The 12,507-nt window shown below is 37.8% G+C and overlaps 1 protein-coding gene across 5 annotated transcripts in view; it reads right to left on the bottom strand.

Annotated features, from left to right (window-relative positions):
- SMARCC1 (SWI/SNF related BAF chromatin remodeling complex subunit C1) overlaps window positions 1-12,507 on the bottom strand; it is a 183,114-nt gene that overhangs the window by 106,258 nt on the left and 64,349 nt on the right. For all 5 annotated transcript variants that reach the window (XR_008615791.1, XM_007101242.4, XM_007101243.4 and 2 more), the window contains 3 exons: window positions 7,715-7,840; window positions 5,595-5,716; window positions 2,572-2,696 (listed from right to left, as the gene is read on the bottom strand). Coding sequence is in view for 4 of the 5 variants with exons in the window: in XM_007101242.4 (XP_007101304.1) it covers window positions 2,572-2,696; window positions 5,595-5,716; window positions 7,715-7,840 (373 nt within the window). In the remaining variant the exon portion in view is untranslated. The remainder of the gene's footprint in view (window positions 1-2,571; window positions 2,697-5,594; window positions 5,717-7,714; window positions 7,841-12,507) is intronic.

Below are 12,507 nucleotides of genomic sequence, written 5' to 3'. Positions count from 1 at the left end.
CGCAGGCCCAGCGGCCATGGCTCACAGGCCCAGCCGCTCCGCGGCATGTGGGATCTTCCCAGACTGGGGCACGAACCCGCATCCCCTGCATTAGCAGGCGGACTCTCAACCACTGCGCCACCAGGGAAGCCCCTACAGTTTTGTTTTTAAATTGAGTACTTTAATCCACCTGAAGTTTAAATTCTTATATATGATACAAAGAAGAATACTAAAATTTATAGGACTTGTGGAACAGTCTGATCTTTTCCCATTTATTTGTGTTGCTAAATTCATAATAATTTAAATTTATTCACAAATATGGTTCTACATTTGAATTTCCCATTCTATTTTTTCTTTTTTTGGCTGCAACGGGTCTTTGTTGCAGCATGCAGGATCTTTCATTGCGGGCACAAAGGCTCTTCGTTGTGGCACGAGGGCTTCTGTCTAGTAGTGGCGTGCTGGCTCCAGGGTGCGTGGGCTCTGTAGTTGTGCTTGAGCTCCAGGACGCATGGGCTCTGCAGTTTGCAGCACTGGGGCTCTCTAGTTGAGGTGCACGGGCTCAGCTGCCCCGCAGCACATGGGATCTTAGTTCCCCAACCAGGGATAGAACCCGTGTCCCCCGCATTGGGAGGTGGATTCTTTACCAATGGACCACCAGAGAAGTCCCTGAATTGGCCATTCTATTCCACTGATGAACGCAGCCATTCTTGTGTCTAAACCATACTACATTAATTATTATAGCTTCCCAGTTTTAGATGGTTATCTCTTAAGACTATCACCACCTTCATAGTTTTTATTTAAGATTATTCTTTTGATTGCCTTTGTGAATTTTCTCTTCTATATGACCTTTAAAATATATTTGTGTGGTTTTTATTGCCCCATTTTGTAAAACATGGTGATTTTTAGAAACTCATATAACATTATAGATGACTATATTTTTCATTTCTTAAAAATACAAATGACTACTTAAAAAAGAACAAAAAAGAAAAATGTTGTAGGGATTACAACACACATCAAAGTAAAATACACGAAAACATTACAAGACAGGAGAGGGCATAGGTTAAATTATATTATCGTAAATTTCATACATTTTTATCTCAACTAGACAACAATGATTCTAAATCGATTTGATAAATTAAGGATATATTATATACTATAATCCCTAGAGCAATCACTAAGAAAAATATAGCTAAAAAACAAATAGAGATTAAGAAAATCCATACAGAAAGGAAGCAGTATAGTGGTTGCCAATACAAGGGGAAAGGGAATAATTTGGACTAACTCCTAATAAGTACAGGGTTTCTTTTCACAGGGATGAAAACATCTGGAATTAAGACAGTGGTGATGACTGCACAACATAGTGAGTTTACTAAAAACCACTGGAGTGATTAAAATATACTTTAAAATGGTGACTTTTATGCTCTGTGAAGTTTAAAACCATGCTATATATAGGGACTTCCCTGGAGGTCCAGTGGTTAAGACTGCTCTTCCAATGCAGGGGGCATGGGTTCGATCCCTGGTTGGGGAACTGGGATCCCACCTGCCACGCTGCATGGCCAAAAAAAACACAAACAAACAAAACTATGCTATATATAAAAGAAACCATGTAAGTTTGAAAAGAAAGGAAAATAGCGAGGGGCTAGAATAGAACATTAAAAGCTAAAGAGGAAATGAGAGGGACAAATGGGAAAAAACAGCATGATTGTAGACTTAAACCCAACCATATAGATAATTACGTTACATTTAAGTGGACTACATACTCCAATTAAAAACAGAAAATGTATATATTGGGGGAAAGAACTAAGTCTCCACAAATTGATGTTTAAAAGCAATGCTTTACATAATTAGAGTGAAAGTAAAAGAATGCCAGAGAGGTACAAATTGAAAACATAAAATGTAAGAAAAAATTTATAGGACTGCTGAAGTCTTAAGTACAGTGGGGACTAACAAAACATAGAAATTTAATGAAAAGGATGTGGTGAGATGAGGCTTTATTATTATCAGAGAACTTAGATTTCAAGACAAGCACTATTGTGGCACCTAGAGACATAATACAAGCCTCAATTCATCAGAACACGATGATCTAGATGTACATGCCCTTAAACAGCAGAGCTTCAAAGTACAAGAAAATATAGGTACAAAAAAATTTAACAGGAATAAAGGGACAAACAAACCCACAATCACAGTTAAAAAGGTCTAACATCTGCCTCCCAATAACTGATTTAAATAGGTTGAATTGTGCATAGACACGTACTCCATTTTTTCATACGTATATTGATTCTGTTGGGATTTTAAAACCATTAACTTTAAAGCATTACTAAATTTCGAGAACTTTTTGATCACAGTGTGTTTTCCCGATAAATAGCAAAAGTATACCAAAAGACAGGAAAAGAGGGAATTTCACATATGTTAACCTTAAAGGGGAATCTATTAATATTTGAAAACTATTATATATGTCTATTATATTCATACTATATGTGTCTCCAGTTAAGAACTGGAGACACAGAGCAAGAAGTGAATCATCCCATGGCACGGCTGAGAATAATTAAATCACGTCTAACACTCTCATAGTCTAGGTAAAAGGATACAAACCATTTTTTGGAAGAACCACCTCCTCTATGTTGGGTACAGGTGTTGGGTCTTCCATGTCCTTGGTAAGATCTTCTTGCTCATCTTCCTCTTTCTGACTTCTCCGCTTCCCATAAAGACTAGCTTGGCTAAAACATAAAAGATACATAATCATAAACAAGACTGACGATAGCTACTTACAGTAAACAATTTCAGAGGCTTTAACTACCCTGTTAGAGAATCTACGCTCAGAATCACTTTAAAAGACAAACAGAAATTTAAAAAATTAGATACATTCCCCAAATTACATCTAACCAGTCAAAAGGAAAAGAAAACTTATAGGGCACAAGAAATGACCACAGAAATTCTGCAATACAAATTTGCAGACAGTATCCTAAAAGGTGCTTAGTGTAATAAAAAAATATCTGCTATGGAAATACAGCACATATTTTATCTCAGATCATAAAGAATCACTTACATAAGAAATTTTCTCAAAGATATATACAAATAACTGACTGCTTTTGGTTTTTTTTTGGTTTTCCATATTTTCCTGGCTCTTTGTATCATCCAAACATCAGGAACTGCAAAGTAAAATCACTTAGGACGGTACTTTTATATTTTGTAAAAATTGCCATTGTTCTTTCACCACCAATTCAATCAAATCAACATTTATTTTTAAAACTAACACATGCCAGAAAGCATATTAAAGCTCAAACAAGAATGGAATGATTCCTTACCTTCAGGAATTACAGGGAATTCAGGACAGAAATCATTAACTACCTCATATAATGTGATGTGTACCAATACAAAGAAATGAATACAAGGACCACAAAAATACAACTCAGAGAAAGAGAACTGTAACAATTTACTAAAAAGTTGGCAATGTTTCAGGATGATGAGTAAAAGCATAAAAGCTTAAGAAAAAAAATTTCCCATTTTGGGGTAGTAATCTAGAATACACCGACAAGGGAGGCAGAATGGAGAAAGAGCTTGCTGAGTCCTCACACTGCTGAGAGAATGCTCCAAGTTCTCTTTTTAGAGGGACCACATGTTGGCATAGGTTAGAATAAGGTATACAGAGTAAAAAAAATTTGTTTAATAAAAATTACATGACAATTTTTTTTAAGCCTATGAAAAACTAAAGGTGGCAAGGAGGTAAAATACTTCAAAATGAAGAAAAGATGCAGGGAAGATGAATAAAACAAATGTTAGGAAAACAGGTTTCAAGATGTTTTAGTTAGACTATTCTAAGGGGAGACTTAAATGAGCAAAGTACGGCTCATTAGAAGGCAGATGCATTCAATTAAAGGACGCACATACATTTATTTTGGGGAAACTAAATTTGGTGGGTTTTATACTCAGAGTAGAGGCTAAATGCCACCACTGTGAGCATCCCGGACATCACATTTTGGTTCTGTGACCACTCATGTCCTGGCAGCCCATCTTAGCCCATAAAGGGGAGAGTAGCACATCGATTTCAGGCCCGGAAACATTTGGAAAAGTTGTTATGATATTCTTTACAGGGATCTCAGGTAGCTCTGAAATCTCTAAACATCAACAGTAAGTTTCAGAATACAAGTTTAAGAGATAAGGTTACCCTCAATAATCCCCAAGAAAAACCTATTTTGTTCTTTTAATTTTTATGTCACAGTACATGTGACTTGATAAAATAACAAAGATCTTTTTATAACTGTAACTGACTCATTAATATTATTTATAAAACTAAATAAGAGTTTCTTAACTTCCCTAAAAGCTTCTACGCATGGTTAAGAATGCTTCAAGTAACCTTACCCTTCAAGAAATAACGTGATTCAAGGCATGTTCTGGGCAACAAAAGGCAAATTTGGCTAGAGAAGAAAGTCACAAAAGGAAGCTGATGGAGAGATGACTGCACTGTAAAGATCTACTTGACAACAGCCAGAAAGTCGACAAATTTACTACCACATGAAAAGAATAAACTTTGCAAACTGTCATTTTCTAAAACTAAATTATAACCTCTGAAAAATTGCTTAAAATATATTTTGAGGGACTTCCCTGGTGGTCCAGTGGTTGAGACTTCGCCTTCCAATGCAGGCGGTGTGGGTTCGATCCCTAGTAGGGGAGCTAGGATCCCACATGCCTCCCCACCAAAAAAACCAAAGACATAAAACAGAAGCAATATTGTAACAAATTCAATAAAGACTTTAAAAATGGTCCACATCAAAAAAAAAAAAAGTCTAAAGTATGTTTTGAGGGCTTCCCTGGTGGCGCACTGGTTGAGAGTCCACCTGCCGATGCAGGGGACATGGGTTCGTGCCCCGGTCCAGGAAGATCCCACATGCCGTGGAGCGGCTGGGCCCGTGAGCCATGGCCGTTGAGCCTGCGCGTCTGGAGCCCGTGCTCCGCAACAGGAGAGGCCACAACAGTGAGAGGCCCGCGTACCGCAAAAAAAATAAATAAATAAAAAATAAAATATGTTTTGAGCTAGACAACCCTGAAATTATTAAGTATCTACTTAGTACATAATCATAAAATTATTATGTATTTTCTACCATTTACAGGTATCTACTTCAGGCCAGGCACTGTGCAAGGTCTTTAAAGTCTCACTTAATCCTCACAACAACCTATTCAACAGAAACCAAAATCTCCACTCAAGCAAGATTCACTAAGTACAAACGTGACTTACTGAATAAGGCACTACACTGCTGCAATTTGCAGAATATGGAGCAGACAGAGGTTCAACTCCTCTATAAGTCATTTGGATCATGTATGGGACAGGTGTTAAAACTGGAGAAGGACAGTAACTCTGGTGAATATAATTTCTTAAATTCCTTACCAGTCACACTTCTCAATACATACACTGATACAGAAAAAACGTTCTATTCGGAGATAGAAATGTATAAAAATGACATAAGATGCCCATCAGATAACATGCCATAACAAGATGAGCTATCAAAGCAAAGACTTCCAACCAAGTCAAAGTAAGGCAAACGTCCAATGTAAATGTAAAAATCTGCAAAGTTCTTTCGTCTGTTTCAGTGCCTTCTGAATTATGTTGCAGTTCTTACCCTTTCTTCCCGCTCTTCTTCCGGGATTCTGTGGGTGTGGGAGGTGGAGGGGAAGGTGAATGTTTCCTCTTTCGAGCATTAGCTGATGCTTTTCTATCTCTTCTCTCTGGACTTCTGACTGGCTAGGAAGAAGTAAATGGAAGTAAATATCAGCTAGCTTTGCTGACTCCTCAGTTTCTACAAACCCTAGTCCAAAGGTGAGTTTTCACAAAGATAATACCAAACACAATGTCTCAGAGGAAATGAAAGGCACAACATTAAGCATCCTGGACTGTAAGCAGTCAGGAGACTTTCCCTGACCTTCCAGGTGATGCACCATCAATGGATATATTAGAACCATCCCACAGGTATTCAAACTATGCTACAAAACAGACATGCCCAAACCCCTCACAACTAAAAACTGTTCCTGTTCAAATTCTGTGTTCCCAGGTGGGAAAAGCATTTTCAATAACCACTGGAAAAATATGAAACACATGCTATTAAATTAATGAAATACAAAGACTGGCTGAATGATCCTGTGAAAAAAAAATGTACCAGAAACTACTCCTAGTTCATCATTAAAAGGAATATAAGAGAAAATGACTCAAAAGAGGTAAAATTTTATAAGACTGCAATTTATGATTTAAAAGTCAACCCACAGGCATAAAACTAACCCTATTTGCAGATGACATGATCTTATATATGGATAACCCCAAGGAATCCACAAAAAAACTATTAGAGCTAGTAAACGAGCTCAGCATAGTTGCAGGCCATACATCAACATACAAAAGTCAGCATGTATATAATAAATTTAATACCAATTTAATAAAACAGACCATAATAAAGAAAATACACCTAAAATGATCCAAAGTATTGCATCTGAGGTTGAAAAACGAATCAGAGATTAAAACATCAATTAAACATTAATGATTGGGACTTCCCTGGTGGCGCCGTGGTTAAGAATCCCCCTACCAATGCAGGGGATACGGGTTCCAGCCCTGGTCCAGGAAGATCCCACATGCCACGAAGCAATCAAGCCCGTGAGCCACAACTACTGAGCATGCACTCTAGAGCCCGCGAGCCACAACTACTGAGCCCGTGTGCTGCAACTACTGAAGCCAGCGCACCTAGAGCCTCTGCTCCGCAACAAGAGAAGCCACCACAATGAGAAGCCTGTGCGCCGCAACGAAGCATAGCCCCCACTCGCCGCAATGAGAGAAAGCCCACACGCAGCAACCAAGACCCAATGCAGGCAAAAAATATATATATCCAAAGCAAACAGGGATGAGCTAAAAATAAAAAGATATGAAAAAGACTCAGTTTTTAAATATTTTTCTTAAAGATAAAGAATATATGGGGTGTGACAGACTTTCAGTAAGAAAGTCTTGGGGCTGAAAATAGGTATGAAAGAACTACACTTTCTAAATTATTGGTTAAAAGTATATGTCTCAAAGGTTTTTTTTCAAAAAACTAAAATACAAAACCAAAAGCAAAAATCTTAAGTGTCCCCAGTGAAAAAAGACTTCCGGAATCGCAGGTGTCTACCTGAAGCTGTCATAACCCAACACTAACACATCTAAGCCTTCTTCTCAGTCTTAAGTCTTCCTCTAGTGCCACACCCGCCTCTCAACTTGTGACTTATAAGGAAACACGGATAAATATTTAAATGGTTGGGCTTCTTAAAGGATTAAAGAGTATTAAATGTCAAGTCCCCCTACCTGAAAAAAGGACTGAACTGTAACTATGAGACCTTTAAGGCCTATACTTCATACTAACTACTATATGTTCCTTAACAAAGCTATTAAAAAATATTAAAACTAAATCAGTTTTCCCTTGGAAAATGAACAGCTAAGTTAAATTACCCTGTGATGACATCTGGTTCACAAAATTAATACTCAGATCTAGAGAACAAAATCAGTTGCACTACCTTGCACACTGCATGGGCCACTTTAAATCTTAATGACCCTCTGAGATGCTCATGCCCCTTTTTGGGGGATGCCAGCTCCTGAGACGGTTGTTATGGCCATTTAGTAATTTTTATATACACTTGATGGCTGAGAGTTTATTAATGAAGATTTGATAACATTCAGGCCAAGAAAGAAGAAAACACCAAGTGAGAAAAATGGTGCCAAACCAAATACCTCTTCATTCTTTGTTGAAATTCGCTGACGAAAACTCACGGGCTTCCTGTTCTCATCCACCTCATAATCCTCCTCATTCATCCATTCATTGAAAACATCAGTGTCCAAAATCCATTTTGCATGAACCTAAAATCACATCAAAGCATGAATATCTACATAAATAACAAATCACTACAGTTTTTAAAGTATTCAAAATGAAAGTAGCTGATTTATTACACTCAAAGTCTCAACTGCATAGAACAGTTTAAAAATATGACTATTCGTGACATATGAGTGGCAACTTAAACATTTCAATTTTTTTTTTTTTTTGCGGTAAGCGGGCCTCTCACTGTTGTGGCCTCTCCCGTTGCGGAGCACAGGCTCCGGACGCGCAGGCTCAGCGGCCATGGCTCAGAGGCCCAGCCGCTCCGCGGCATGTGGGATCTTCCCAGACCAGGGCACGAACCCGTTTCCCCTGCATCGGCAGGCGGACTCTCAACCACTGCGCCACCAGGGAAGCCCCATCCATTTCAACTTTTATTCCATGTCTTTTACTGAGTAAACAGTAAAAAAGCATCACTGGTTTTGTGTAGACTGAGGCTTTGATAACCAAGACCCTGAAATTGGATAATCATGTCATCTTTTTTCTTTATTTCAGTTTTATTTAGGTGTAAATGAAAAATAAAACTGTAAGATATTTAAGATGTACGTTGTGACTTGATATACATACACATTGTGAAAGGATTCACGCCCCCCAGCAAGTTAATACATCCATCCCCTCACATATTTATCTTGCGTGTGTGTGCGCGCACGTGCACGAGAACACTTAATTCTACTCTCTTAGCAAATTTCAACTTTACAGTACAGTGTTATCAACTTTTGTCACATTTGACATTAGCTCCTGAGACCTAATTTATCTTATAGCTGAAAACTGGTACCCTTTTACCCACTGCTTCCTATTTCTCCTACCCCCCAATCCCTGGCAACCACTTTTCTACAGCTTCTAGGAGTTTGACTTTTTTTTTTTCTTTAAAGTTTCCACATATAAGTGACACCATGCAGTACTTGTATTTCTCTATTTGGCTTATTTCACTAATCGTGGCATCTTCATCTTCACAAAAATCAGTGACAGAAACATTCAAAGGCAAAAGGCCAAAGTAAATCATTGCTTTAGGCATAAAGAATGTCTCTAGGTTCATACATTCGATAACATTCTAAAAAATGATGAAAGAGGACATTTACTGACATGTTGCCCAGCCCTGTCAAGTACACATGGTGCTCTAAAGAGGCCTTTCAGGGACAGCCAAGGTTGAGACAGGGTGGAGAAGTGAGAGTCAGATTTGGGGTTCTTCCCAGTCCTTTATATGGCCAGTTCTTTCATTTTTGTTTTTTTTTGTTAACGTTTCTAAGAATAAAAGGAAGGGTTCTCTGGATGTTATATAGATACACATGTAGATACAGATATATACAGATATTTAAACCACAGGCCTAGCCTATATAATACTTCTATTTATTCAACAGTATTTCTCAAAGAAAGCACAATTGGAATTGGGGACTAGACTTCTTTCCTGTGTGGGACTGTTCAGTCATGGGTGGGGGTGGGGTGTGTGTGTGTGTGTGTGTGTGTGTGTGTCTGTGTGTGTGTGTGTGTGTGTGTGTGTGTCTGTTCAGTCATGGGTGGTGTGTGTGTGTGTGTGAGTTGCAATTAACATGCCCAGTCAAGAATCATTAAAATACTAACATGAGAGCAAAGAGAGCAAAAGAGAGCAGCAACTACAGCTATGAAGCCTTCAAGAAGTAAAAACCTACAACATGGCAATCACTAAGAGACTATATGGACTTGACAATAAAAATATTTTGTCAATCTAAGCTCCCCACTGCTCCCCCCTTGTATTTTAAAAAAAGGAAATGTTACTACATTGGTCGTTAAGGATATTGCCTGAATCATATACTGCTTTAAAAATGACATCGACCTGACTACATGCCTCTTTTCCTCCCAAAACTAGAGCTACACAGTAACACACACAAACACAAAATTAATACCCGTCAAGGAGAATACAAGACCTTCAATAATGTAACTCGAAAAGCCTCCTATATGTATAAAGTATGAGAATGGGATATATAAATAGAACACAAGAAACCTTAAGCTAATTAGAGAAAAAAATCTATTTAAAGGCATGACTATGTTCAAGAAAAGGGTAAATTAATTCAGTGATGTAATTAATTGCAGAAAATTTTAATTCAGTAATTAATTCAGAAAAATTTGTCACAGCATTTGAAAACATAATAGTCTTTTCCAAATTATTCATAAGTATGTATATATTTTAAAAGTAGAGCTGAATATTCACATTGTACATTCTTTACTATCCAGAAGACCTTGAGAGAATTCTCTTGAGAAAGTATGTTAGGACAGTATGGACAACTAATAATCATTTGTGCCAGGCACTCTGCTGAACACCTTACATATAATATGATCTTGTTTAATCCCGCTAAGCAAGGCAGGTTAGTCTCTCCAGTTTTCCAAATCAGCAAACTGGGGCACAGAGTGTCAGCAAGCTGCCCAGTTACTTACCTACCAAGAGGCAAAGCTTTGCATGGAGTTCTGCCTAAGCTCTTATGCCACTATGCTCTATTACCTGTCTCATAAAAACACCTTAGAGTCAGAATAATATAATAGGCTGTGCAACCTTCAGCAAAATTATCTAACTTCTGTAACCCAGTTTCCTTACCTATGAAATGATACGATGGTAAACTCTGCTATCAAGCCCAGTCCTAAACTTCTGACAACTATGACCTTCAACACAGTATGTTTCTAAAAATCTTTTCGTAATACTTTACAATGTTATATGGCTCACAAGTCATATAGTTTATCCCTTTAATCAACATTTTTTTCCAAGTAACAACTTAACTATGTTTGACTAGACAGATGTCTAGATTTGACTACACACAAAGATATATGTTTGAAGCTGCTAGACAATGCTGGAGGCTGAGTAGTTCTAACATCAGAGAGCACAGTTCACACTTTTTTCAAGTTTTCAATGAGAACAGTTTGGTTATAACCTCTCAGATTACAATTAAAGGTAGTTTTTGTTGTTTAAAATCATCTTCCCTGAAGATAATGGGACAACACAAATATAGCAGGAATTGGTATGCTTTTTTTGGGGGTGGGGGGAAGGGGTCAGATACTAAATATTTTAGGCTTGCAAGCCATGTGTACTCTGTCTCTACTCAACTCTGCTGCTACAGTGTGCCACAGAAAATACATAACTGAATGGGTTTGGTGGTGATCTAATACAATTTTATATACAAAAACAGGTGGCTATAATTTGCCAACCCTTGTAAAAGGAAAAGTCGTTTTATCCAACTGACACTCCATATATGAGGTTTAATAGAGAAAAAAATTTTCCAAAAATATACATTAATTACTATATGATCATTCTGAGATGATCAATGAACTGTGAAGAAAATTATACAACTTTACTGAAAGATATAAAAGACCTAAATAAATTGGGAGATAAATTGCCTCCACAAATTGAGAGGCTCAGTATTGTAAAGATGTCAGTTTTCTCCAAGTTGTTCTACAGATTAAATTTAATTCCAATCAAAATCCCAATGAGTTTGTTTAATATGGACCTTAACAAGCTAATTCTAAACTTTACACAAAACAGCAAAGACCCAAAAGACTCCTGAAGAAGAAAAAAGTGGGAGTACTCAAGTCAGAACAAATAACTAATAAAACTTTATAAGAGTCAAGAAACAAATCACGACATACATAAAAATTTACTTTTAACAGAAATGGCATGGATCAGTGGGGAAAGAAATCCAGCTTCAATATTTTTCCACCTTGAAACTATAGCTGATCTAACACCATATGGGGAAAATTTTTTTCCCCTACACCATAACATGTTTAAAAATTAATTCCAGGTAGATTAAAGATCTTTATATATGAAAGGCAAAACTAAAGAATTTTTAAAGATGATTTAAGAGAATATCGTGATGACCCTGGGATAGAAAACAAAAAAGTAAGCTACTAGGAAAACCTATTTTTAAAATTTTTATTTTGTAATAAATTTATTTATTTGATTTTATTTTTTATTTTCGGCTGCGTTGGGTCTTCGTTGCTGCACGTGGGGGCTTCCTCTAGTTGCGACAAGCGGGGGCTACTCTTCGTTGCGGTGCGTGGGTTTCTAATTGCGGCGGCTTCTCTTGTTGCAGAGCACGGGCTCTAGGAACACGAGCTTCAGTAGTTGTGGCATGTGGGCTCAATAGTTGTGGCTCGCAGGCTCTAGAGAGCAGGCTCAGTAGTTGTGGCACACGGGGTTAGCTGCTCCGCAGTATGTGGGATCTTCCTGGACCAGGGCTCGAACCCGTGTCCCCTCCGTTGGCAGGTGGATTCTTAACCAATACACCACCAGGGAAGCCCAGAAAACGTATTTTTAACACATGTAACTGGTGATGTAACCAAGCATGTTAGTATGCAGAATATCTAAAGAACACCCACAAAGAAAAAGACAACACAATGAAAAAAAAAAGCAAAAGGTGGAAACAAGCACTTCATAGAGGAAGAAACACCAAAGGTCAAAGAATTCATGAAAAGATGACAAAGCTATTTGGTAATAAGAGAAATATAAGTTAAAACCCTAACGAAACACCACTTCACATCCATTAGATAGATAAATATTGCTAAGTCAGAATACACCAAGCAGGGCTTCCCTGGTGGCACAGTGGTTGAGAATCCGCCTGGCAGTGCAGGGGACACGGGTTCGATCCCTGGTCTGGGAAGATCCCACATGCTGTGGAGCAACTAAGCCCGT

Source organism: Physeter macrocephalus, chromosome 18 (assembly GCF_002837175.3).
Source record: "Physeter macrocephalus isolate SW-GA chromosome 18, ASM283717v5, whole genome shotgun sequence".
NCBI lineage: Eukaryota > Metazoa > Chordata > Mammalia > Artiodactyla > Physeteridae > Physeter > Physeter macrocephalus.
This window is presented reverse-complemented; position numbering and strand designations above follow the sequence as displayed.